General features: G+C 45.0%; 2 protein-coding genes across 8 annotated transcripts in view; both read right to left on the reverse strand.

The window, feature by feature from the left end:
- Positions 1-799: 799 nt before the first annotated feature.
- Positions 800-5,516, reverse strand: ppifa (peptidylprolyl isomerase Fa). The gene is made up of 6 exons (XM_055902773.1): positions 5,270-5,516; positions 4,636-4,666; positions 4,404-4,492; positions 3,398-3,494; positions 1,608-1,683; positions 800-1,499 (listed from the first exon to the last, which is right to left on the reverse strand). Exons 1-6 carry the CDS (start codon positions 5,513-5,515, stop codon positions 1,364-1,366), a joined length of 675 nt encoding a protein of 224 aa, XP_055758748.1. The 5' UTR covers position 5,516; the 3' UTR covers positions 800-1,363.
- Positions 5,517-7,928: 2,412 nt separating this feature from the next.
- Positions 7,929-26,387, reverse strand: part of LOC129836491 (zinc finger MIZ domain-containing protein 1-like) — a 316,322-nt gene continuing 297,863 nt past the window's right edge. For 5 of the 7 annotated variants that reach the window (XM_055902766.1, XM_055902768.1, XM_055902764.1 and 2 more), the window contains 18 exons: positions 22,898-23,012; positions 22,418-22,617; positions 22,091-22,295; positions 21,587-21,874; positions 21,054-21,236; positions 20,158-20,226; positions 19,808-19,970; positions 16,854-17,064; positions 16,067-16,145; positions 15,831-15,962; positions 15,427-15,532; positions 14,678-14,838; positions 14,128-14,195; positions 13,432-13,500; positions 12,920-13,188; positions 12,560-12,765; positions 11,883-12,167; positions 7,929-11,392 (listed from right to left, as the gene is read on the reverse strand). In XM_055902766.1, the coding sequence (XP_055758741.1) occupies positions 11,285-11,392; positions 11,883-12,167; positions 12,560-12,765; positions 12,920-13,188; positions 13,432-13,500; positions 14,128-14,195; positions 14,678-14,838; positions 15,427-15,532; positions 15,831-15,962; positions 16,067-16,145; positions 16,854-17,064; positions 19,808-19,970; positions 20,158-20,226; positions 21,054-21,236; positions 21,587-21,874; positions 22,091-22,295; positions 22,418-22,617; positions 22,898-23,012 (2,917 nt within the window). In that variant the 3' untranslated portion in view covers positions 7,929-11,284. The remainder of the gene's footprint in view (positions 11,393-11,882; positions 12,168-12,559; positions 12,766-12,919; positions 13,189-13,431; positions 13,501-14,127; positions 14,196-14,677; positions 14,839-15,426; positions 15,533-15,830; positions 15,963-16,066; positions 16,146-16,853; positions 17,065-19,807; positions 19,971-20,157; positions 20,227-21,053; positions 21,237-21,586; positions 21,875-22,090; positions 22,296-22,417; positions 22,618-22,897; positions 23,013-26,387) is intronic. The other 2 variants (XM_055902769.1, XM_055902770.1) reach the window with 1 other exon arrangement.

Here is a 26,387-nt window from a genome sequence, read left to right on the forward strand (position 1 = left end):
TGATTTTCCATTTTTTTTTATTTTTTATTTGGGGACAGTCAGGGGTACACTCAGACAGTTACAAACACAGTATTTGTGTTTAGTGAGCCCGCCAGATCAGAGGCAGTAGGGATGACAACACGTTATATTGATAGGTGCTTGAATTGGACCATGTTGCTGCCCTGCCTGAGCAGTCGCAATGTAACAAGTACTTTTGCCGTCAGGGAAAATGTATGGGAGTAAAAAGTCTGTTATTTTCCTTAGGAATGTAGTGGAATAAAAGTAAAAGTTGTCAAAAATATAAATAGTAAAGTACAGATACCCCCCAAAAACTACTTAAGTCATACTTTACGTTACTGGTTTTGAGAAAATAGTTGACACCACACAGTTGATAAAATATTGTATCTGTATTCTGAACACCTTAATAGCTCATTCAATACTAGTTATTGTAGCATTCTTTACTGACTGGATTCCTGTATACTAATACGGTATTACTGTAGATTGACTTCTTCAGCTAAAACACAAATAGTCAATGCACTTCTACTGTAGAAATCTTAGCGTTTAATTCCAGTAAGTGTACCTTATTTCCAGTAAATTGACCTTTACAGCTTCGTTCCTAGCCAAGTGATATTCCAGTATAGGGGGATTCATGGACAAATAGAAGCCAAATGTATGATGTCACATCCTGCTCTGAAGGACAGGAAGTTGTGTGGAGGTCTGGCTGTCTAAAAAAAGACATGGGATCCGTACCAGGAAGTCTTAAAAGCAGGAATAATTAGTGACGGTGGCATGCAGGACACAATGAAACTGAGCAACAGAGTCAAATCTAAAAACATAGATTTATTTGGCAGTAAATGTACAACATTATTTTATACATTCTACAGGTGTCGGGTCCATCATACATGCCTTAAATAGTTTATAGATGATTTTCTTTAGAAAAATATTAGTGACATCTAGAATAAAAAGCACCCATTTCAGAGGTATCTTAGTACCAGTGTTGAATTACTCCAAAGTCCAAACCTCTCCATACAACAACTCTTGAATGTATAAAGCACAGGCTATGAACATGAGAAGTTGTCATGAGTACAGACAGTATAAATGCTATAGAGTAAGTGTGTGTGTGAAGGGAGAACACATTGTCCAAAGACAATGAGATTAGATGTATGAGAGACAGCTGACAAGAGACTACATGTATTAGAGACAGCTGACAAGAAACTACATGTATTAGAGACAGCTGACAAGAGACTACATGTATGAGAGACAGCTGGTGTATTTGTGGTTGTCATTCTTTAATTGGGTGAGGAAAACAGAAGAGCAAAAAACTTGGACGTTTCCAAGAGTTGTTGTCCATAGTGACCTTCTCCAACCTGTCTGTCTGTGTATTTTACTTGATCTCCCCACAGTCCGTGATGGCGATTTTCTTTACCACACCACCGTCATGACAACCAAAGGATTCCATCTTGAAGACTACCTCCATGCCCTCCTTCACTTGACCAAAGACCACGTGTTTATCATTCAACCTGAGAGAGACGGAGAGAGAGAGGTGCAGTCAGCAGTGACGCTGACCAAAATGGAAATGATTCTAAAACACAACTCTGTGTCTAACTGGTGTCTAAAACATAACCTACCATTCAGTTTTAACTGTGCAGATGAAGAACTGAGAACCGTTCGTGTTCGCCCCTGAATTTGCCATGGATAAGATACCTAAAACAATGGAAACATCAGAGCTTGCAGTAAAGTACCAGTTCATTCATGTACATTGTCAATTGTATACTGAACAAAAATATAAAACGCAACATCAAATCAAATTGTATGTCACATGTGCCGAATACAACGGTGAAATGCTTAGTTACAAGCCCTTAACCAACAATGCAGTTCAATAAAAAGAGGTAAGAAAATATTTACAAAATAAAAAATAATAACTAACACAATAAAATAACAATAACGAGGCTATATACGGGGGTACCGGTACCGAGTCAATGTGCGGGGTACAGGTTAGTTGAGGTAATTTGTACAATTTCAAAGATTTTACTGAGTTATAGTTCATATAAGGAAAGCAGTCAATTTAAATAAATAAATTAGGCCCTAACGTATGGATTTTCTCATAACTCGGAAGGGAAGCAGTCATGGGTGAGTCTGTGAGGGCAAAATAACCACCCACTGGGGAGCCAGGCCCAGCCAATCAGAATTAGTTTTTCTCCACAAAAGGGCTCTATTACAGACAGAAATACTCCTCAGCACCCCCAGACCATCCCTCAGATGATCCCACAGGTGAAGGAGCCGGATGTGGAGGGCTGGCGTGGTTACACATGGTCTGCGGTTGTGAGGCTGGTTGGACGTGCTGCCAAATTCTCTAAAACGACATTGGAAGCAGCTTATGGTAGAGAAATTAACAATACATTTCCTGGCAACAGCACTGGTGGACATTCCTGCAGTCAGAGTGCCAATTGCACGCTCCCTCAAAACTTGAAACATCTGTGCCATTCTGTTGTGTGACAAAACTGCACATTTTAAAATGGCCTTTTATTGTCCCCAGCACAAGGTGCACCTGTGTAAATATCATGCTGTTTAATCAGCTTCTTGATATGCCACACCTGTCAGGTGGACAGATTATCTTGGCAAAGGAGAAATTCTCACTAACAGGGATATAGACAAATTTGTGCACAACATTTGAGTGAAATTAGTTTTTTGTGCATATGAATAATGTCTGGGATTTTTTTTATTTCAGCTCATGAAACATGGGACCAACACTTTACATGTTGCGTTTATATTTTTGTTCAGTATATATACACACAATATGACTATGAAGGCTTCCATTTCTCCAAACTTTGTTTCTGTGAATCAAGTCCTTTAACATAATAAATCGATAGGAACACTGTGGGGTAACTGGCTGTAGGGCATAGAGCAGCAGCTAGAACACATCTGGATTGGGTAAAGGTCTATTTCCAGGTTGTCATTATGCAAGAGAACACACCCTGAGCTGAAGAAGTGTCCATTTATCAACATGGGGTTAAGGTTTAGTAAAAAAAAAAAGTATGCTAGATGGGATGTTGACTTGCTTGGAAAGTAGGTCATTTGTACCGTATTGAAATAACCTGTCTGTGTAGTCAATATCGCCATCTAGTGGAGTGGAGAGCCTACAACAACTCTTCAATGCATGTTTTACACACTAGGGTCAACTAACCATAGTGTACTGTCTTCTATTGCATTTTCCCCCTAATTTATCCAGGATGGTTCCAACAACAACGGTGGATGCATAACCAGGCTAGCCCAGTACAGCTCAGCCCAGTACAGGTCAGCCCAGTTTAGATCAGCCCGGTTTAGATCAGCCCGGAACAGCTCAGTTTGGACCTAAAGTGTGATTAAGCGAACAGAGGTCAGAGACAGAGGAGTTCACTGGTTTAGTGATCTAACATACCTGGCCCAGTATGTTTCAGTTTGAAGTTCTCGTCTTTAAACTTGGTCCCGTATATGGACTTCCCTCCAGTCCCGTTGTGATGCGTGAAATCTCCTCCCTGAGGGCAGAGTGAGTCAGTGCTCATACTTTAAGACAACATTGTAAATAAATACAACCTTCATAAGGGCTGTCCACGTATAGTAGTGTAATGAAACAGGCAGGGAGAGTGAGCTTGTCCGCAGTGGTCGGTAAACCCTCAACTTTCTGGCCAAAAGCCCTGGGTCACTACACTTACTCCCTCCTTTCAAAGAGCATGTCCTCGGGCTAGCCTTAACAGGACGACACCTTACAGGAACGCGCTCACCGGCCTAACACATCTGTGGGGCAAGGTCCGATCATGTCTGACACCAGTGTAATGAAACAGGCAGGGAGTGTGAGCTTGTCTGGAGTGGTGGGCAAACCCTCAACCTTCTGGCCCATAGTCCTGTGCGCCATCGCTTGTGCCACAAAAGCATTCCGCAGTGGCAGAGTCGATATCAGAGCTTATAAACACAGGGTCGCTAAAGTAGAGATACATTCAATTTCAATGAGGGACCAAAATATTTAAATCGTTGCAGAACACAGAGTGTCAAAGTGATAGCCTATTGTACTCCATAACTTCCTGTCCTTTCTAATGTTAGTCTGTTACAGCATAGTTACATATTAGCATATACAAAATATTGTACAGGTTGTTACACTGATATAACACAAATCTATGGCCAAACAAGACTGTTTACATAGAAATAGAGGTTTCTCTATGACAAGGTTTCCCAAAGTCAGTCCTGGGGTCTTCCATGGGTGCACGTTTTGGGTTTTGCACTAGCACTACACAACTGATTCAAATAATTAACTCTTCATCAAGCGTTGATTATTTTAATCAGCTGAGTGAGTAGTGCTTGGGCAAAAACGAACATGTGCACCCATGGAAGACCCCAGGACCGAGTTTGGGAAACCCTGCTCTATGATAAGGTAAGCCCGGCTACAGTACCTGACACATGAACTCAGGAATCACTCTGTGGAACACTGATCCTTTGTATCCAAAGCCATGTTCCCCAGTGCACAGTGCTCTAAAGTTCTCTGTCAGAAAACAACAACATCAATTCACTACTAAGAAAAACACAATGTAAGGTTATACAGTGCAGTATTTTATTTATTTGTTGTCATTGTCCAGGTAAGTCTCATTGAGTGCCTATTTCTATAGAACACAAATCAATGTTTACCTGCTGTTTTGGGCACAGCAGCTGCATTCAACTGTAATAAAATGTAAATAAAGGACAATGTCAGGTTAGTTAGGTAGATAAGCAGGTTTAATGTATTGATTGGTTCCCATGATTATTTCTAGTCTGTTGTTATCTATGGCTAAACAATGTATTGATAGCCAGCTAGTTAGATAATAGCCTTTATTGCTAGAAGCTAGCTGGATAGTTTTGCCATTTTCTCTACATGAACATGCTTGGTTGAACACACTAGCCATTTAGCAAGCGTAGCTAGCTAACGTTAGCTAACAATCTTATCAACAACCCAATCAGCTCATTACCCTTTAGCAGAAAGAGGGGTGTGACTGTAGCTAAAACCAACTGCAAATGAATGGGCTTAGGTACTACAACAACTAAGCATGGTTACCTATCTAGCTAGCTAACTATTATAACTAGCTAAGCAAGCTCTACTAGACATGCCGTAAATTTAACCGTCAACTTGTGCAGAAAATAGCGTTATTCTATGTAGGTATGTGTATCTGCCTTTTTTACTGTTATTTTGTGTAGCTATCTTAGCTAACGTTAGCTGGCTAATGGCAGATTTAGCTTGCTACGGGTCCACATCTACGCTAGCTAGCTACGTTAGTTAGCAAGCTACCTCTATAATGATTCGTCCCAGAGGTTCGTTGTCAGCTGCGATGTCAAAATACACGACTGGGTTCTTGACGGGTCCAGACGAAAACAACCTGGTCGCAGCAATTGCCAAAGAGCAATATTTTATACGATTTTTCATTTGCAACATCTTTGCATAGTTATCAACATGAAGTTCTGAGGATGGGGGTGTGTGTACACATGACGTCTCTAAGACCCCAACAGCGACACAGAATGATGACGTTGTGAACATAAACAGATTTATATTTTTATTTAACTAGGCAAGTCAGTTAAGAACAAATTCTTATTTTCAATGACGGCCTACACCGATCAAACCCGGACGACGCTGGGCCAAATGTGCGCCGCGCAATGGGACACAATCACGGCCGGTTGTGATACAATCACGGCCGGTTGACCTCCAGGCACTTGTCATCTCCCGTCTGGATTACTGCAACTCGCTGTTGGCTGGGCTCCCTGCCTGTGCCATTAAACCCCTACAACTCATCCAGAACGCCGCAGCCCGTCTGGTGTTCAACTTTCCCAAGTTCTCTCACGTCACCCCGCTCCTCCGCTCTCTCCACTGGCTTCCAGTTGAAGCTCGCATCCGCTACAAGACCATGGTGCTTGCCTACGGAGCTGTGAGGGGAACGGCACCTCCGTACCTTCAGGCTCTGATCAGGCCCTACACCCAAACAAGGGCACTGCGTTCATCCACCTCTGGCCTGCTCGCCTCCCTACCTCTGAGGAAGTACAGTTCCCGCTCAGCCCAGTCAAAACTGTTCGCTGCTCTGGCACCCCAATGGTGGAACAAACTCCCTTACGACGCCAGGTCAGCAGAGTCAATCACCACCTTCCGGAGACACCTGAAACCCCACCTCTTTAAGGAATACCTAGGATAGGATAAAGTAATCCTTCTAACCCCCCCCCTTAAAAGAGTTAGATGCACTATTGTAAAGTGGTTGTTCCACTGGATATCATAAGGTGAATGCACCAATTTGTAAGTCGCTCTGGATAAGAGCGTCTGCTAAATGACTTAAATGTAAATGTAATACAACCTGGATTCGAACCAGGGTGTTTGTAGTGACGCCTCTAGCACTGAGATGCAGGGACTTAGACCGCTGCTAGTCCATAAAAAGTATGAATCCATCTCTGTGTCTACAATATTAAATAGTATTTTCATTGTAATTGTCTGTCTTATTCCACTCCCTATCAAAGACCCAATATATAAATCTAATTAGCATAACAAACCAATCCCCATCAAATTCCATCCGTTTAAGTTAGATACATGTCAAATAAATTTTTTATAAATTTTTTTATACTTCAAGGGGTCTTAAAAATAACACAATTATCCTTGGTATGACCTTAAAACAATGTTATATCATTTAGATAATCCCCCCACCCCCCTTCAGTTTATAATGCTGTCCCTAGGAGGGGTGCGTCACTTGAGTGGGTTGAGTCACTGACGTGGTCTTCCTGTCTGGGTTGGCACCCCCCCTTGGGTTGTGTCGTGGTGGAGATCTTTGTGGGCTATACTCAGCCTTGTCTCATGATGGTAAGTTGGTGGTTGAAGTTATCCCTCTAGTGGTGTGGGGGCTGTGCTTTGGCAAAGTGGGTGGGGTTATTTCCTGCCTGTTTGGCCCTGTCCGTGGGTATCATCGGATGGGGCCACAGTGTCTCCTGACCCCTCCTGTCCAGCCTCCAGTATTTATGCTGCAGTAGTTTATGTGTCGGGGGGCTAGGGTCAGTCTGTTACATCTGGAGTATTTCTCCTGTCTTATCCGGTGTCCTGTGTGAATGTAAGTATGCTCTAATTCTTTCTCTCTTTCGGAGGACCTGAGCCCTCGGACCATGCCTCAGGCCTACCTGGCATGATGACTCCTTGCTGTCCCCAGTCCACCTGGCTGTGCTGCTGCTCCAGTTTCAACTGTTCTGCCTGCAGCTATGGAACCCTTACCTGTTCACCGGACGTGCTACCTGTCCCAGACCTGCTGTTATGAACTCTCTAGAGATAGCAGGAGCGGTAGAGATACTCTGAATGATCGGCTATGAAAAGCCAACTGACATTTATTCCTGAGGTGCTGACATGTTGCACCCTCGACAACTACTGTGATTATTATTATTTGACCATGCTGGTCATTTATGAACATTTGAACATCTTGGCCATGTTCTGTTATAATCTCCACCCGGTACAGCCAGAAGAGGACTGGCCACCCCTCATAGCCTGGTTCCTCTCTAGGTTTCTTCCTAGGTTTTGGCCTTTCTAGGGAGTTTTTCCTAACCACCGTGCTTCTACACCTGCATTGCTTGCTGTTTGGGGTTTTAGGCTGGGTTTCTGTACAGCACTTTGAGATATCAGCTGATGTAAGAAGGGCTATATAAATACATTTGATTTGATGAGTTAAATAACTGTGTTATAAACAGCTTCTTCCTTTTTAGGGTCATTTCAAACGGTGCATGCATGTAATGTGTGTTTTGCTTGTGAGAGCCTTATTATATAACTATCATATTGTTATAAAGGGTCTTTATACTGACTTGACTGTCAGTTGGTCTTGATAGATCCAGCATTCTCCACTGTGATTTTGTCTGGTGGTTGATGATGCATTTAATGTGGATAAAGTTACATAGGGCATAGAACTTAAGATGTATTAGAAAACCAAGATCACGAGTTTCATCTGAATACATATTTATTAGATAAATATTAGGATGTCACGTCATCTAACTACATACAGTTTTGCAAGACTAAAAATCACAATTCATTTTTTTCTGACCAGTTTAGAATATGAAATGACTGTACACAGAATGTACAAAACAAAAAAAGACAACTGCCACTTGGTGTGCCAATCACTTCAGATTGTACCTTGGAAGTAATATTTTTTGCCTAATTGTGTAAAAACTGTAAATTTGCCAAAATTGTACAAACTGTAAATTTGGTATCAACAATCTTTAGGAACCACTCAAGGTTCCCACGTCCCGATTTATTCCTCAAAATTATCTTTATTATGTTGTTGTAGTAGCACCTTTATAAAGTACACAAGTAATAGAGAAATACACAGAAGTTTTACACAAAGGGAAACAAAGGTTTCTTTTTTTTCTCCTTTTCCAACACCCCCATGTTTGAGAAGTAGATAAAGTATCTTACATGAATGAACACGTGGTTGGAGACAGAGGGCTGTACAGACTATCAAACACAGACTCCATTTCCCACAATTCAACAGTCTCTTCTGACAGGAGGATGCAAACTTTACAAATTCTAAATACACAATGCGCATCATTGCCCCGTGTGGCGAAAATGTCTACATTTCTGTAAGTTAATGTATCTCTATCTGTCATTTACACTATGTACATGCATCCATCAGAGACCCTCCAGACCCTATTCCTGCATTTTAGTGACAGAATACAGAGGGCAGGGGATCACATCTCCCATTTTCTTTAAATGAAAATACATTGCACCCTCTAACTAACACACTCCACTTGTGTCCATTGACTGTACATCTACAGTTTGGTGTGGAGCCTGAACCTCGGACAAGGCGTATCGAGTAATGTTGATAGACCAGACTTCAGCATCATGTCTACACAGATCTACAGATAGAAAGGGCAGGGGAGTTAAAATACCTCACTGTGGCAGTGCATTGTCTTCAACAAACAGACATAGACACAGACAGACAGACAGCCTAAAATATCGTAGGGTCAGTTGTGTTCAGGTGATTCAACCAGCGTTGGGGATCATTCTTAAGTCCTAAAAATATCCACCGATTGAGAAGTCTTCAATTTCATTTAGTAGCCTCCATGATCTGAAGTAAACCAAATTATGATTATTCTCACAGTCACTGAATAATTACAGAAAATAACTTAAAATAGGAGAACAATATCAAAAATGCTACGAGGATAGAATAATACGCATGATGATCTTGTGTTGTACAAAACAGGATTCACAAAAATAAAAAATAACTCACATTCAATTCCAGAGGGTATTACAATTTAGACTTGACTTAAACAAAAATGATAGAGGGTCAAGTCACTTTCCTCTACTTTTCCCCAATACATTAGCAAACATTTTTAAAGCATATATTGTCAGGATGGCAACCATTTTAAAGTATTGTCTTTATAAACCATTGTGGGATCATGTGTGATGTACTTCCTTTTGAACAAAAGTTGACAAAATACAGTTTAACAGTAACAAGACATAGGAAATGCAGTGCAACCACACATCTGTTCAGAACACTTTTTGATGGGCTCCCTAAGTGTATGGTTTTGATGTATTATTGAACCTTTATTTAACTAGGCAAGTCAGTTAAGAACAAATTCTTATTTACAATGACGGAGTACCCCGGCCAAACCCTAACCCGGAAGATGCTGGGCCTAATTGTGAGCCGCCCTATGATACTCCAAATCACGACCGGTTGTGATACACCCTGGAATCTAACCAGGGTCTGTAGTGACGCCTCTAGCACTGAGATGCAGTGCCTTAGACCATATTATTCTTACATTATAGTAGATGTCCAAGCTAACTCCTTCTACAAACTGTAGGATAACTTTGGTGATGCATCACGCATGGCCATTTTCCAATGAACAGTAGAAATGAAACAAACATGAAAAGAAAAAAGCTGGACAATACATTACCATTAGCCAAAATCATTCCTTTGCAAGAAAATGTAAAATAAAATCATGATAAAAAAATGCAATGGCTAGAATGTTTCTGGCTAATCTAGAACAGAGACCATTGGCACACATGCACTTCTTAACACCACACAGTATGGTTACAGGAGCAATTGCAGGCATGTAGAACAGAGGAAGACTCACGGTAAAGAGGGATCTGGCTCTATTAGAATGGCTGACTATCTTTTGCAACACTAGCTGTGTCTCTATGATAGACTAAATAGGTACGGACTCTTTACTTCTCTTTTTCTATCACTCTCATCCTCACTCTTTCTCTTGCACATACACACACACACACACTTCTCCATCATTCTAAGCCAAAACAAATGTTTTTGTAAAACTTATTTTTGCATAGCCCACTGTCCGATATGGCATTGTACTGTAACACCAGGGAAGAGAAACTTGAACAACATTGGAGGGGGGCGATAGACAGACTGAATAGAGTTAACAGTGCTGATTCTTATGTAGACTGGGTGGGCTAGCTAGCTAGCTAGGTTAGGATCCTTATCCACAGGCCTTGGTCTCTCCTCCCAGTGCTCTGCCTGCCATGTGGTGTGTTGTGACCCACTGTCGGTTGTGCTTCAGTTAGACTGGATGGGACGTCCCCTTGGAAATACACACTATGAGCTAAAGATCAGAGGTTATAAGAACACACTGTAGGTCAAAGGTCAGGGGTTAAAGGCTGTGGTCTCAGGGGGTCAGGGCTTGGAAGAACACATGTCAAAAGAGGATAGATATAAACACTGGCTAGGACAAGAAGATGACTTTTCTTCCCCATTCATGTATTTTTTTCCCTTTTTTTTGTATAAGGGGGAAATAAGGATGATACAAAATGCTACAATACTTTCCCCTAAAAGCTCACACAGAGAGTTCAGCCTGTGTGACATCATACACATAGAACGTGATTATTAGCTGCACAGTTTAAGTTGGAAAAGACAAAATATCACTGAAGGGGTAGACAACCGACATGGCCGTCGATGTTGTCGGCCGGAGGAGCTCCGCAGCGGAGCAGTGTAAAGAGTCTTTACACTAGGAAGAGTGTGTGTGAGGAAGAGGAAGTGAGGTCATGAGTGCATTTCCTGTTTCCTAACTCTGTCACACACAGTGTCCACTCCCTGTCATCCTCATCATCACCTCATGTTCTGACAGATGACCTCAGCGTTGCTCCTATGCCACCTACACGTCTTTGTGTGTGTGTGTGTGTGTGTGTGACACTTGACGATGTCCCCACTACCAGTCCATATGAGGACGACGGTGTGTCTATGGACTCTATGGAGAGTCCAGCTGGTTGGACACACCCTGTGGTGTGTGTGTCTGTCTGTGGAGAAGGTTTGGGTTAGGCTCGAGGGGTGAGTGAGGTGAAAGGTTAATTGTTCTCGAAGAGGGAGAGGAGGTCATCGTTACTGTTGGAGGGGAGGTCTGGAGGATCCAGATAGGACAGGAGCTCGTCTGGGTTGGCCAGCTCTGGAAGCAGCTGTAGAGAGAGAGAGAGAGAAAGAGAGAGCGAGAGTGAGAGGGAGATGGCGCGAGAGAGGGAGATGGAGCGAGAGAGGGAAAGATGGAGAAAGAGAAAGATATAAGGGAAGAGATACGCATTGTCATTAGACTTCTCACTTCTACCCAAAGAGTCTATTTAAACAACTAAAGGTATCAACATACTATAGCAGTTGACTTTTCCCATCAAACCATAGTTAGGCAATGAGAGAAGGGTCCTTGCTATCCAGAGTCCTTGGGACATCCCAACTCTGACCTTACCCCATTGAAGTTGAAATGTAAAATGGTTATGTGTAAGGGTTATGAATAGGGTTAAGGTTAGGTAAGGGTTATGGTTAGGATTTAGGGAACGGCCGTCTCAAGGATCCCGGGTTGCACTAACAATGAGATAAGGTTTAGCAGACGATGCTAACGCTACTTCAATGATGTTTGCATCCGTAAGCACGATGTCACAATGATGTCACACTTACATCTAGGGAGGGCTCAGGCATGTCACCACTAATTTGACCTTCGATGCCCGAGGACGAGTGGTTAAAGTTCAAATCGCCATGCGGGCGGCTGTTCTGGCCTTGCTGCTGTTGGAGAGTTGGGGCCTGCTGGCGAGGAGGCTGCAACGATTGGCTGCTGTGATGTAACGACTGCCCTGCTTGGCTGCCACCGTGATGTAACGCCTGGCTGTTGGGGTGAGGAGGCACGTGTGCGCTCTGCTGTTGCATGGAATTATGGTGCTGATCAGTGGTGGAAGGATGAGACATCTGAGGAGAGAGAGAGATAGGGAGGGAGACAGAGAGATATGGAGGGAGAGATAGGGAAGGAGGGACGGAGAGAAAGAGAGAGACAGAGAAAGGAGTGTGGTTTAAAGTAAGCTCGGAGCTGACATGCAGAGGGTGACATGGCTGTGCACAATGCCAATGCTGACGTGATCCAGATCAGTGCTTTTCTTTGACAGGTCTTACAAACATTACAACAACCTATACGAGATGATTTACAACAGTGTGCATTACTGTATTACTATTCCTTTCATACAACATTTTTTGTACCCTGCACCTGGGAAATGTTTGGATGTGGGTATTTTACTTTTTCTATGAGGATTTTCAACAACTCTGGTGTGAGCCCTGGTGGTTGGTGGGAGGGTTAGGGGACTTACGGGGTCGTTGATGCCGTGGCTGAGGGGCTTGTCCTGGGATAGGAGAACCACAGGAACGTCTGGGAGGTGGGACAGCTGAGGGGGGTGGATAAAGTCACTCATGGGGGATCCTCCTCCCCCTCTCAGTCCACCACCTCCTCCTCCTCCCCCGCCTGAGGGGTTACCGTGGGGGAAGTCAAAGTTCCCGTGGCCGTGGTAATTGTTGCCTAGCAGCACAGAAAAACACAAGTAAGGGGAGAGATGTCTTAAGTTGTTTTACCTACCTTAGTATGAATGTAGTTGCTCTGGATAAGAGTGTCTACTAAATAACAAACATTTAAAATGTAAATGCAATATCTGAATTCTGAAAATGGTCTTTACCTGGGCCTCTGGGGCCACCGTACTCCCCTGGGTTTCCCCCGGTGCCGCCTCCGCCGTGCTGAGCAGGGCCTGATGGGTAATGGGAGGGGCCAGGGCCCAGCTGGGCAATCATCTCCATGACGTTGGGCATGGTCATCTGGGAGGGGCTCATGGTCTTTAAGCGTTTGGCCAGCGGTCCATCAGGGTCTTCTTTAATATGGAGGTCAGACTTGATGGGCACCGGCCGCCAGCTACACGTTGGGTCAATCGTCACCTCCTCAAACTCCGAACTACGGGAAGAGGAAGGGGACATTTTTATACAGTCCGATATTACGGAGGAAGTGGGAAAAGTCCAGTATGGTAGTAATATTGGGAATAGTGGAAAATAACATTTAAGGACTGCAGGTTGAAGAAGGGAATATTTATGGTCCTAGACACTATAGAAATACTAGTGGGAATACTGGAAAAGAACATGAAGCCCTGAAGGTTAATAATAATAACTATTATTAGTAATAAGGAAGAATAATACATACTTCTGGATGGCGTTGAGGATTCCCCACATGTACTGGTCCACCTCTAAACCCTCTAACAATGCAGTTTTACTGTGATGAGAAAGAGGGAGGGAGGAAGGGGAGCGAGAGAGAGGAGTGGAGGAAGGAGGAAAGAGAGGGGAGGGGGAGGAAGGAGGGAGAGAGAGGGAGGGAGAGTGGAGGAGAGAGAGAGATGGAGGGGGAGAGAGAAATGGAGGGGGAGAGAGAGAGATGGAGGGGGAGAGAGAGAGATGGAGGGGGAGAGAGAGAGATGGAGGGGGAGAGAGAGATTGAGGGGGAGAGAGAGAGAGATGGAGGGGGAGAGAGAGATGGACGGGGAGAGAGGGAGAGAGATGTAGGGGGAGGGAGGGAGGGAGAGAGATGGAGGGGGAGGGAGGGAGATAGATGGAGGGGGGAGGGAGGGAGGGAGAGAGATGGAAGGGGGGAGAGAGATAGAAGGGGGAGAGAGATGGAGGGGGAGAGAGATGGAGGGGGAGAGAGAGAGATGGAGGGGAGGATAGATGGAGGGGGAGAGAGATGGGGGGCGAGATGGAGGGGGGACAAGAGAGAGAGGAGGGGGAGGGAGAGAGATGGAGGGGGGGCAAGAGAGAGCGAGAGAAAGAGGCATTATTTTAACTCATTCAAAGAGGGGACATAACTTTATTGACAAAACATAGTTTGGAAATGGTCACCACATACTTGCACACAGGACACCTCCACGTTCCCCTCTCACAGTTCAGCTGCAGATACCACTCCAGATCAAAACACTGGAAGACAAAACACTTATCAGAATCATGTATTTCCTAAACAGGGGAATATTGTATGATCTGTCAGGTGTATTGCTTCAAGACCAGGTTAGCCCACTGAGCTAAAGCATTAGCTCTGGAAGCTAACAATAGTCTTCAGGTCTCAGGCAAGTTTACTCATCACATTAGCATAGTTCACCGAACAACTTGTGCTATAAGGACCTAGCATTTTTCCTGGTCTAGGCACATAGTCAGCGGGAAACCCGTGTCCCTTGTATAATATACTCCATTTACATGTTAGTCATTTTATCCAGAGAGACTTACAGTTAGGGTTAAGTGCCTTGCTCAAGGGCACATTGACAGATTGTTCACTTAGACGGCTTGGGGGTTCAAACCAGCAACCTTTTGTTTACTGTCCCAACGCTCTTAACCGCTAGGCTACCTGCCGCCCTATAAGATAGGTAATGTATGTATAAAAAACATACCCTTTCCTGCCATCCTACCTGTACGTGTTTGCAGTCATGCCCCCTGGCGGGCAGCTGGATGCGCCTGAAGGTGATTGGACATTTGAGGGAGACTTTGATGGCGGTCTGCTCAACGCCGTCCTCCCCGTTTAGACTGGTGTTACCCGACGAGGCCACTACGCTGCTGAAGTTTCTCTTAACTGGAGGGGGGGGGGGGGAGAGGGAGGGAGGGGTGGAAGAAGGGAGGGAGGGGGGGAAAGGAATGCGAGAGTGGGGGTGGAGGGGGGAAAGAGAGAGAGATTTCAGGAGAGAGAGCGATTAGAGTTAGGTAGAGACTTACATGTACATATTACCTCAATTACCTTGACTAACCGGTGCCCCCGCACATTGACTCTCTACTGGTACCCCCTGTATATAGTCTCGCTATAGATATTTTTACTGCTGCTCTTTAACTACTTGTTCCTTTTACTTCTTATTCTTATTCGTATTTTTTTAAACTGCAATGTTGGTTAGGGGCTTGTAAGTAAGCATTTCACTGTAAGGTCTACACCTGTTGTATTCGGCGCATGTGACTAATTCCATTTGATTTGACTGATTTGACTGAAGATTGATGTAAAGGTAGTATATTATAGTAGTAGTATAGTACAGTATAGTATAGTAGTAGTATAGTACAGTATAGTAATGGTAACATGCTCTTGGTGATGCAGTGTTCTGCAGGCGGGAGTCAGAGTTACAGTTAAACAGGGTAAATGCCGTACTACAACAGCAGGATAGCAATAGTAACATACTCTTGGTGATGCAGTGTTCTGCAGGCAGGAGTCTCTTCTTCAGGAGCCCTTGCAGGACGGAGCGGACTGAAGGCCTATGGACCAGCTGCAGCACAAACAGGTGCGACTGCACATAGAGAAAATACATGAAGACATAGAGACCTAAATAAAGAGTGGGTTATGAACAGTGAATTCTCTACAGACAGCAGTAGTTCTACTATAGTGTGTTAGCTTCTACACCTTCACAGCATCACAATGTTGACCGGCCATATAACAGAAAATCAACTAAATAACCACTGAATAACCACTGCCAAGTTTATATGCAACAGGGGTAGTTACAAAGAGTTTAAAACATTAAGCCACATGTTATTTAACATTGCGCTTGTATCCTTTGTTCTGCATGTTCTTTTGGATGGTGTACTCACACAGCAGCAGGCAGTGACGGTGATCTGGATGGTGTTTCTGCCGGGCTGGCACACTTGCTTCAGGTGCAAGGGTTTATGGGACGTCTTGTTGTCGCCTCGCTCGATGGTCAGGGGCGTGGCGTTGACACTGACCTGGAAGGAAGAAGGACAGTTTGTGTGTGTGTACACGTGTGACCATGTGTGTGCATGAGTATGTGCGTGTGTTTCTGAATGAATGAGAGTGTGTGTGTGCTGACCTGGACGGAGGCAGGCCAGTTGGTGTTCATCTGTCGGTCCTCGTGGTGGTAACACTTGAACTGCAGCTCCAGGTCTGACCTAGTGGGGTCAATGAGCAAAGGGCAGAGGTCAATATAGCCAAATACAAAAATAGTTTTTCCGATTTCACACCTCATGGACACCCAGCCAGGACTGCACAGTTTTGTTCCAGCCCGGCACTAGTACACCTGATTCACCCTGGTCAAGGGTTGGTAATAAGCTTAGTTGAACGTTCCGTAGCCCTTTCCTGCAGTCAATGACCCAAAGCTCTCTCTTTGTTATTCATATTTTTCACTATGTCATAATTCATAAATAAAATAAACATTTAAACAGCCAAAATCTAGTGTTTCTATGTCAAACGGTTTAATTATATTTCAGTCTTCTGTGTTGTTAATAAAGTGTAATATTGGGATGCAAATTAAAAATGGAATACATTTCAACTCTATATCTGACATGGTACAGGTGTCTTATTTTTTTAAAGCCCATAAACACGTGTGGAGGTGTATACTTTAGTTTCAAAGTAGATTTGATTAAGACTATCAAGGACCACACTGTGTGTGAGCCTGATTTAGCCCACTGCAGTAAAAGGTTACATTCTCAGGACTGCAATTGGTCAATATTGTCCAGGGAATGTTAACATCATGGTTGCCATGGATAGGCCATTCTATTAGAGGAAGAACATTTGTAGAGGTACAGAAAAAGAATAAGACTCGAGTCTCAACTCCATGGATGGTCGAATGTGTGTGTGTCTGTCTCTCCATATCTCACCTCCACATCAGGGTCTGATGTACCGACGGTCGCAGGTGGTAGACGTGATTACTGACGGCGAGGTTGTGTTCCAACCGGAAAGGTTCCAATACCACACCGTCCCGGACCGGGAAGGTCAACCGCAGCTCCTCGTTGGGATTGGCTGATTGGAGCGGAGAGACAGGACAGGAAGATAGGACGTCAGCTTTCCGTTTAAATGTATCTGTGGTATCTGTGGTAGTGGGGTTAGAGTTGTATACTGGTTGATTAACAGTCACACATACAGTAGACAGTGGCTGGGGCACCAGAATGTCACTGGGTTGTATTACCCTGACTAACACATGGCTGTACATTCCTATGGTAAGATGCTATAGGAGTCAACAACAGCCATGTATCAGGGCAGCATGTAGTAGTGATCGGGGTTGGGCTCAATTCCATTTAATTTCCAGTCAATTCAGAAAGTAAACCAAATTACAATTCCAAATGTTCCCAATTAAAAAGCGTTGAAGAGAATTGGAAATGTAGTTTCATTGTACTTCCTGAATTGAAAAGGAATTGAGCCTAACCCTGGTGATGTAGTGGACGAGTCGTGTCTCAGTGGCTTTGTACTGTATCTCATGAAATGGAAATAGAAACATCAATGTTCTGCTAATACTTGTTGGACAGGCTGTGTTGTATTTTCAGCCACAGGTATCTAAAGAGCTACTGATAGCATGGAATAGCTCTGCTGTGTGTGTGTGTGTGTGTGTGTGTGTGTGTGTGTGTGTGTGTGTGTGTGTGTGTGTGTGTGTGTGTGTGTGTGTGTGTGTGTGTGTGTGTGTGTGTGTGTGTGTGTGTGTGTGTGTGTGTGTGGTGTGGTGTGGTGTGGTGTGGTGTGGTGTGGTGTGTGTGTGTGCATAATTACATACTGTACAGTCACACACACTATATATACAAAAGTATTTTTTACTTCAAATGAGTGGATTTGGCTACTTCAGCCACACCGTTGCTGACAGGTGTATAAAATCAAGCAAACAGCCATGCAATCTTCATAGACAAACATTGGCAGTAGAATGGCCCGTACTGAAGAGCTCAGTGACTTTCAACATGGCACTGTCATAGGATGCCACCTTTCCAACAAATCAAATTTAATCAAATCAATTTTTTTGTCAAATGTGCTGAATACAACAGGTAGACCTTACCGTGAAATGCTTACTTACAAGACCTTAACCAACAATGCAGTTCAAGAAATAGAGTTAAGAATATATTTACTAAATAAACTAAAGTATAAAAATAACTAAAAAGTAACACAATAAAATAACAAGGCTATATACAGGGGGTACCAGTACCAAGTCATGTAGGTAGGGGTAAAGTGACTATGCATGGATAATAACAGGAGGGGGGGGCGGTGTCAATGTAAATAGTCCAGGTGGCCATTTGATTAATTGTTCAGCAGTCTTATGGCTTGGGGGTAGGAGCTGTTATGGAGCCTTTTGGACCTAGACTTGGCGCTCCGGTACCGCTTGCCGTGCGGTAGCAGAGAGAACAGTCTATGACTTGGGTGATTGGAGTCTTTGACCATTTTTGGGGCCTTCCTCTGACACCGCCTAGAATATAGGTCCTGAGTGGCAGGAAGCTTTTCCCCACTGTTGTACTGGGCCGTACACACCGCCCTCTGCAGCGCCTTATGGTCAGATGCCAAGCTGTTGCCATACCAGGCAGTGATGCAACTGGTCAGGATGCTCTCAATGGTGCAGCTGTAGAACTTTTTGAGGATCTGGGGACCCAAGCCAAATCTTTTCAGTCTCCTGAGGGGGAAAAGGTGTTGTCGTGCCCTCTTCACGACTGTCTTGGTGTGTTTGGATCATGATAGTTTAATGGTGATGTGGACACCAAGGAGCTTGAAACTCTCGACCTGCTCCACTACAGCCCTGCAGATGAGAATGGGGGCGTGTTCGGTCCTCCTTTCCGTGTAGTCCACGATCAGCTCCTTTCTCTTGCTCACGTTGAGGGAGACGTTGTTGTCAGTTGGTCAAATTTCTGCCCTGCCCGAGCTGCCCCGGTCCACTGTAAGTGCTTTTATTATGAAGTGAAAACGTCTAGGAGCAACAACGGCTCAGCCGCGAAGTGGTAGGCCACACAAGCTCAAAAAACAGGACCGCCGAGTGCTGAAATGCGTAGCGCATAAAAATTGTCTGTCCTCGGTTGCAACACTCACTACCGAGTTCCAAACTGCCTCTGGAAGCAACGTCAGCACAACAAATGTCCGTCGGGAACTTTTTGAAATGGGTCATCGCCGCCATTGGACTCTGGAGCAGTGGAAACGCATTCTCTGGAGTGATGAATCACGCTTCACCATCTGGCAGTCCGACGGACGAATATGGGTTTGGTGGATTCCAGGAGAACGCTACCTTCCCCAATGCATAGTGCTAACTGTACATTTTGGTGGAAGAGGAATAATGGTCTGCGGCTATTGTCATGGTTCGGGATAGGCCCCTCAGTTACAGTGAAGGGAAATCTTAATGCTACAGCATACTATGACATTCTAGATGATTCTGTTCTTCCAAATTTGTGGCAACAGTTTGGGGAAGGCCCTTTCCTGTTTCAGCATAACAATGCCTCCGTGCACAAAGAGAGGTCCATACAGAAAGGGTTTGTCGAGATCAGTGTGGAAGAACTTGACTGGCCTGCACAGAGCCCTGACCCCAACCCCAGCGAACACCTTTGGGATGAATTGGAACGCAGACTGCAAGCCAGGCCTAATTGCCCAACATCAGTGCTGGACCTGACTATTGCTCTTGTGGCTGAATGGAAGCAAGTCCCCGCAGCAATGTTCCATAATCTAGTGAAAAGCCTTCCCAGAAGAGTGGAGGCTGTTATAGCAGTAAAGGGGGAATGAGATGTTCAACGAGCAGGTGTCCACGTACTTTTGGTCATGTAGTGTACATTCATTAATTCCTGTGTTTGTGTGTGGATGCTCCAGTGTAATTACTCACTGGGAGGTGGAAGCGCTGTCATATTTGGTTTCATGTCTGGCGGGAACGGCGGCTTGACATCCGGGTTGGGCGAGAGGTACGGAGGCATACTGCTTCCGGGGGTCATGGGAGGTGTGGGATTACCAGGCACCGGAGAGTGGGGGTAGTTAACTGGCCTGGGGGCCTGCAGAGAGTGGGGAGGAGGGAGGGAGAAGGGGAGAGAGGAAAGGAGAGGGAGAGGAAGGGAGGGTGAAAGAGAGAGGAGGAAAAGTGATACGTGTTATTAAAAAAACATGAGAGAGAGAATTCAAATAACTCTGTTGGAAGTTCCATTTGCTTAGACAAAGATTAACAAAGGAGAGAGCACATACCCCGTTGCCTTGACTATATGAGTATACACCACCAGAGAAGTTGCTGTTCTGACCATTGAATGGCTCTTGCTGTGAATGAAACAGACATCAATGATTAAATGTACAACTGCACAATGGGAAAAGGAGCAAATGATCAAATGGTTAGGTTAATGTGAGGCAAGTTTCTAGAGCTTACAGGTAGAGAGGGAGTGTTACTGTGAGGGAGGTCTAGAGCTTACAGGTAGAGAGGGAGTGTTACTGTGAGGGAGGTCTTACAGGTAGATAGGGAGTGTTACTGTGAGGGAGGTCTTACAGGTAGATACGGAGTGTTACTGTGAGGGAGGTCTTACAGGGTGATAGGGAGTGTTACTGTGAGGGAGGTCTTATAGGCAGATAGGGAGTGTTACTGTGAAGGAGGTCTTACAGGTAGATACGGAGTGTTACTGTGAGGGAGGTCTAGAGCTTACAGGTAGATAGCGAGTGTTACTGTAAGGGAGGTCTTACAGGTAGATAGGGAGTGTTACTGTGAAAGAGGTCTTACAGGGTGATAGGGAGTGTTACTGTGAGGGAGGTCTTATAGGTAGATAGGGAGTGTTACTGTGAAAGAGGTCTTACAGGTAGATAGGGAGTGTTACTGTGAGGGAGGTCTTATAGGTAGATAGGGAGTGTTACTGTGAAGGAGGTCTTACAGGTAGATACGGAGTGTTACTGTGAGGGAGGTCTAGAGCTTACAGGTAGAGAGGGAGTGTTACTGTGAAAGAGGTCTTACAGGTAGATAGGGAGTGTTACTGTGAGGGAGGTCTTACAGGTAGATAGGGAGTGTTACTGTGAGGGAGGTATTACAGGTAGATAGGGAGTGTTACTGTGAGGGAGGTTTTACAGGTAGATAGGGAGTGTTACTGTGAAGGATTTCTAACCTTATAGTACTGTCCCATGGGCATGCCTTGCGGGTGGTACTGGCCTGGCCCCTGCACCCCAGGCATCCTCTGGCCCGAGTAGTTCGGCGAGGGCATCGGCCTGCAGGGGTTAGAGGTGGGGTACTGACTCTGCTGGGGAGGGAACTGACCATTAGGACCATACTGCTGACCCCCATAGTTTGGCTGTAAGGAAGAGAGAGCGAGAGGGGGGGAGAATCAATCAATAACTTAATGAAAATAAAAAACTGTTTTAAGTGAGGAGGCATTGGTTTTAAAACAAAAATAAAGGAAATTGACCTACTGGAGAAAGGCATGATAGGGATGTACTATGATCATATTATACTGAAAGAGAAAATGCCCCCCCCCCCCCCCCCCCCACACACACACACACACACACACACACACACACACACACACACACACACACACACACACACACACACACACACACACACACACACACACACACACACACACACACACACACACACACACACACACACACACACACACACACACACACTCCAACTCACCTCTCCAGGATAGGGCCTCTTCATTCCCTGCATAGGCATGGCCTGCCTGGGGCCTCCAGGTCCTCCGTAGCCCTGCTGGGACATCCTCTGGCCGTGAGCCCCAAAAGGCCCCATGGCTGGGGCTCGAGTTTGGTTCATGCCCATGGGAGGCCCACCCATGCTGGGGTTGTTCATGGCCTGGCCCATGCTGCCTGGGTTCATGCCTCCAGGGGGCCCTCTGGGGCCAGGCTGGTTCATGAACTGGTTGTTGTAGGCCTGAGTTGGGCCCATCTGGAAGGAGGAACACATCTGGAAGGAGGAAGACAGGATGAAGAGACAGTTAGGTAGGAAGCTGCAGGTGTTATTAGTGTGTATGTAGTAATACCTGATTTGCTGCAGGCGCAAAACAGGACATTATAAGTAAATAACTGAAGTTGTTTCTAACTTTTAGTATTATGGTAATGGTGTGTGCAGTGTATGTGTGTGCCTGTTATGATAACAGTGTCTGTGTGTGTGTGTCCGTACCTGTCCATACTGGTTCATCTCTTTGTTCTGGGTCTCTTGCTGCATGGCTGCCACGGTAGCGGTTGCCGTGGCGGTTGCCGTAGCAGCGGCCGCAGCGACAGCGGCAGCAGCAGCGGCAGCGGCTGGCTGGGTGAAGTCGCCAGGCTGGCGGGAGTGTTGGGGCATGCCCATCCCCCCTGGGGGAGTGTTAGGACCACCTGGGTAACTAGATCATGGAAACAACATGAATTACAGCTGTGTACTGCATGTGTGAAAAGGTAAGAAAAGCATAGAGAAGAACGATAAACAGAAGGTTAACATCACACATGTCTGTGCATGGCCTCTTACCTCCCGCTGTAGCCCACTCCACTGGGATATCCCTGCCTGCCATACATCCCCTGCTGCATGTAGCCCTGGCCTCCCTTGGCCGGGAACTGCTGCTGCTGGCTGGAGAACTGGGGGGAGTTGAGGCCTGCCGGACCCCCAGACATACCCTGACCCATGGGGTTACCTCCTGGGTTCATATGGCTGGAGCTGTTGGCCAACACCTGGGGGAAGAAGGCATCCTTGATAAAGCTTTTTGGTTAGACACAGCAAACAGGGTTATGGCAACCCTGATCTTAGATATAGGCCTAGCTTGGGTGATACACACACAGCGAACCATATTTTGACCGACATCAGAATTCTGAATAAATGTGCCTAGGGGGATTTGGGATTTAGGGTCTGTCTTCATCAGGTACCTCAATTACTTGACTGAAATACAAAGGTGTGTTGTGTATCTAAACATCAAGTAGTGTGAGTGAAGTTTGTGTATGTGCTGTGTCTCACCTGACTCTGTGACGTGTTGGTCACACCCCACACGGTGGTAACCACAGACAATGACCCTGGGGGCTGGTTGTTGTTCTGTTGCCATGGAACCGAGTCGTAGGTAAATGACCCATCACTACAGTCCAAATACAAACACACATATTAACCCATCACTGCAGAACAAACAAACAGACAGACAGAGACAGAGACAGAGACAGAGACAGAGACAGAGACAGACAGACAGACAGACAGACAGACAGACAGACAGACAGACAGACAGACAGACATCACCGCAGGGCAGATACACTAACGTGACAGCCATGGCTTTCATTTGGCCATGTATGTAACACAACAGAAGATTGCATATCCGCCCAGAAATGTGAAATGTTCTCAGAATTCTTGGAAACATTTGGCCACGTATATGTAATTTGGAATATTTGGCATTAAAACTCCAAACAAATCCAAGGCTAGAATATGACTAACTAGAACATTATGAATAAACAATCTAAACTCTACAGGGAGAAACACCGTGATGTAACAGGAAAGTAACGTTTATGGAGAGGAATGTGTTTTCACACACACACACACACACACACACACACACACACACACACACACACACACACACACACACACACACACACACACACACACACACACACACACACACACACACACACACACACACACACACACACACACACACACACACACACACACACACACACACACACACACACACACACACACACACAGAGCTCTGGTGTTGGAAGGGACCAGATATACAACGTCTCTTCAAGTTGGTAGAACACTTTCCAAGATGCTAGGCCCAGAGCACAATTCTGGCAGCCAATCAGACAGAGGTTTGGAATCGGAGCCATATTTCTTAACTTAACAGCCCACTCTCTCTTTCTCTGTCTGTCTGTCTGTCTGTCTGTGTGCGTGCGTGCGTGTGTGTGTGTGCGAGTCCCTCTCCTTCAAGATAACTCTGCTAAGCTTGCCTTGGCTCACTTTCATGAAGAGAAAAACATACATGTATTTATTCATTTATTTGAGGAGAGAAAAGGTCTAGCTTAGAGAGCAGGTTAAATGCAACATACAGTACCAGTCAAAAGTTCGGACACTTATTCATTCAAGGGTTTTTCTTTATTTGTACTATTTTGTGGAATTTCTTTTTTTCTTAATGCGTTTGAGACAATCAGATGTGTTGTGACAAGGTAGGGTTGGTATACAGAATATAGCTCTATTTGGTAAAAGACCAAGTCCATATTATGGCAAGAACAGCTCAAATAAGCGAAGAGAATCGACAGTCCATCATTACTTTAAAACATGAAGGTCAGTCAATAAGGAAAATGTCAAGAACTTTGAACATTTCTTCAAGTGTAGTCGCAAAAACCATCAAGCGCCATGATGAAACTGACTCTCATGAGGACCGCCACAGGAAAGGAAGACCCAGAGTTACCTCTGCTGCAGAGGATAAGTTCATTAGAGTTACCAGCCTCAGAAATTGCAGCCCAAGTAACAGACACATCTCAACATCAACTGTTCAGAGGAGACTGTGTGAATCAGGCCTTCATGGTCGAATTAATGCAAAGAAACCACTACTAAAGGACACCAATAATAAGAAGAGACTTTCTTGGGCATAGAAACATGAGCAATGGACATTAGACCGGTAGAAATCTGTCCAAATATGAGATTTTTGTTTCCAACCGACGTGTCTTTGTGAGACGCAGAGTAGGTGAATGAATGATCTCCGCATGTGTGGTTCCCACCGTGAAGCATTGAGAAGGTGTGATGGTGTGGGGGGGCTTTGCTGGTGACACGGTCTGTGATGTATTTAGAATTCAAGGCACACTTAACCATCATGGCTACCACGGCATTCTGCAGCGATACGCCATCCCATCTGGTTTGAGCTTAGTGGGACTATCATTCGTTTTTCAACAGGACAATGACCCAACACACCTCCAGGCTGTGTTAGGGCTATTTGACCAAGAAGGAGAGTGCTGGAGTGCTGTATCAGATGACCTGGCCTCCACAATCACCTGACCTCATCCCAATTGAGATGGTTTGGGATGAGTTGGGTCCGCAGAGTGAAGGAAAAGCAGCCAACAAGTGCTCAACAAGACTGCATTCCAGGTGAAGCTGGTTGAGAGAATGCCAAGAGTGTGCAAAGCTGTTATCAAGGCAAAGGGTGGCTACTTTGAAGAATCTAAAACATAAAATATATTTGATTTGCTTAACCCTTCTTTGGTTACTACACGATTCCATATGTGTTATTTCATAGCTTTGATGTCTTCACTATTATTGTACAATGTAGAAAATAGTAAAAATAAATTAAGACCCTTGAATGAGTAGGTGTGTCCAAACATTGGACTGGTACTGTTAGTAGGGATGAAACGATTCACAGATAAGCATCGGTCCCCGATTCAAATGTTTAAGATAAGAGTTCATCGGTCCGTGGGAGCCCAAACCGATCCAAATGAGGTATGCATCAGTCAGAAAACCGATTCAAACTTTACTAATCGGCAGTTCACTAATGTTTGTTACTCAGTTTGTTTTATTCTAAAAATACCTCTTATCTGTTGTGACTGAATTGATGCGTGTCCTCTCCTTCAGTTCAGTAGCCTGTACAACTTTTATGCATTAAACTGCGTATGACTGTCAGATAACAACTGTGTGCACAGTGCGGGAGACAAAGCTGCTCGCACAAAAGAGAGGTAGGCTTTTCCCTGTTCTAATAGGCTATCCGTACATCTGGCACCTTCAGCATTTAGATGCTTGTAAAATGGCTTTCGCAATGTCAAATCATAGGCTTTATTAGTTGAGTGACAACCAATGTAATTTGCAGGGTCAATGTTACCAAATGCACTGTAGAAAATTGTGTTCCACCAGAGTTGTGTAGCCTGCCAGAATGGACGCACCGACAACAATGAGACAGCCTATAGGGAGGTCAGAGACCTGACAGTGTGGTGCCAGGACAACAACCTCTCCCTCAATGTGATCAAGACAAAGAAGCTGATCGTCGACTACAGGAAAAGGCGGGCCGAACAGGCCCCCATTAACATCGACAGGGCTGTAGAGGAGCGGGTCGAGAGTTTCAAGTTCATTGGTGTCCACATCACCAACAAACTATCATGGTCCAAACACACCAAGACAGTTGTGAAGAGGGCATGACAACACCTTTTCTCCCTCAGGAGACTGAGGGAGAAATGGGTCCCCAGATCTTCAAAAGTTCTACAGCTGCACCATTGAGAGCATGCTGTCCGGTTGCATCACCACCTGGTATGGCAACTGCTCAGCATCTGACCGTAAGGCGCTACAGAGGGTAGTGCGTACAGCCCAGTATCTCACTGGGGCCAAACTTCCTGCCATTCAGGACCTATACACTAGGCGGTGTCAGAGGAAAGCCCCAAAAATTGTCAAAGACTTAGTCACCTAAGTCATGGACTGTTATCTCTGCTACCGCACGGCAAGCGGTACCCGGAGCGCCAAGTCTAGGTCCAAAAGGCTC

The sequence above is a fragment of the Salvelinus fontinalis genome, chromosome 37 (assembly GCF_029448725.1).
Source record: "Salvelinus fontinalis isolate EN_2023a chromosome 37, ASM2944872v1, whole genome shotgun sequence".
Lineage (NCBI taxonomy): Eukaryota > Metazoa > Chordata > Actinopteri > Salmoniformes > Salmonidae > Salvelinus > Salvelinus fontinalis.

Excerpts from the sequence above, each read along its gene's own strand:
- ppifa (XM_055902773.1), bottom strand. The coding sequence starts at position 5,515 with ATGTTCACAACGTCATCATTCTGTGTCGCTGTTGGGGTCTTAGAGACG. Across the intron at positions 4,493-4,635 it reads TGCTGTGCCCAAAACAGCAG|AGAACTTTAGAGCACTGTGC; the intron begins GTAAACATTGAT and ends GTTTTCTGACAG. Across the intron at positions 3,495-4,403 it reads TTCCTGAGTTCATGTGTCAG|GGAGGAGATTTCACGCATCA; the intron begins GTACTGTAGCCG and ends CTCTGCCCTCAG.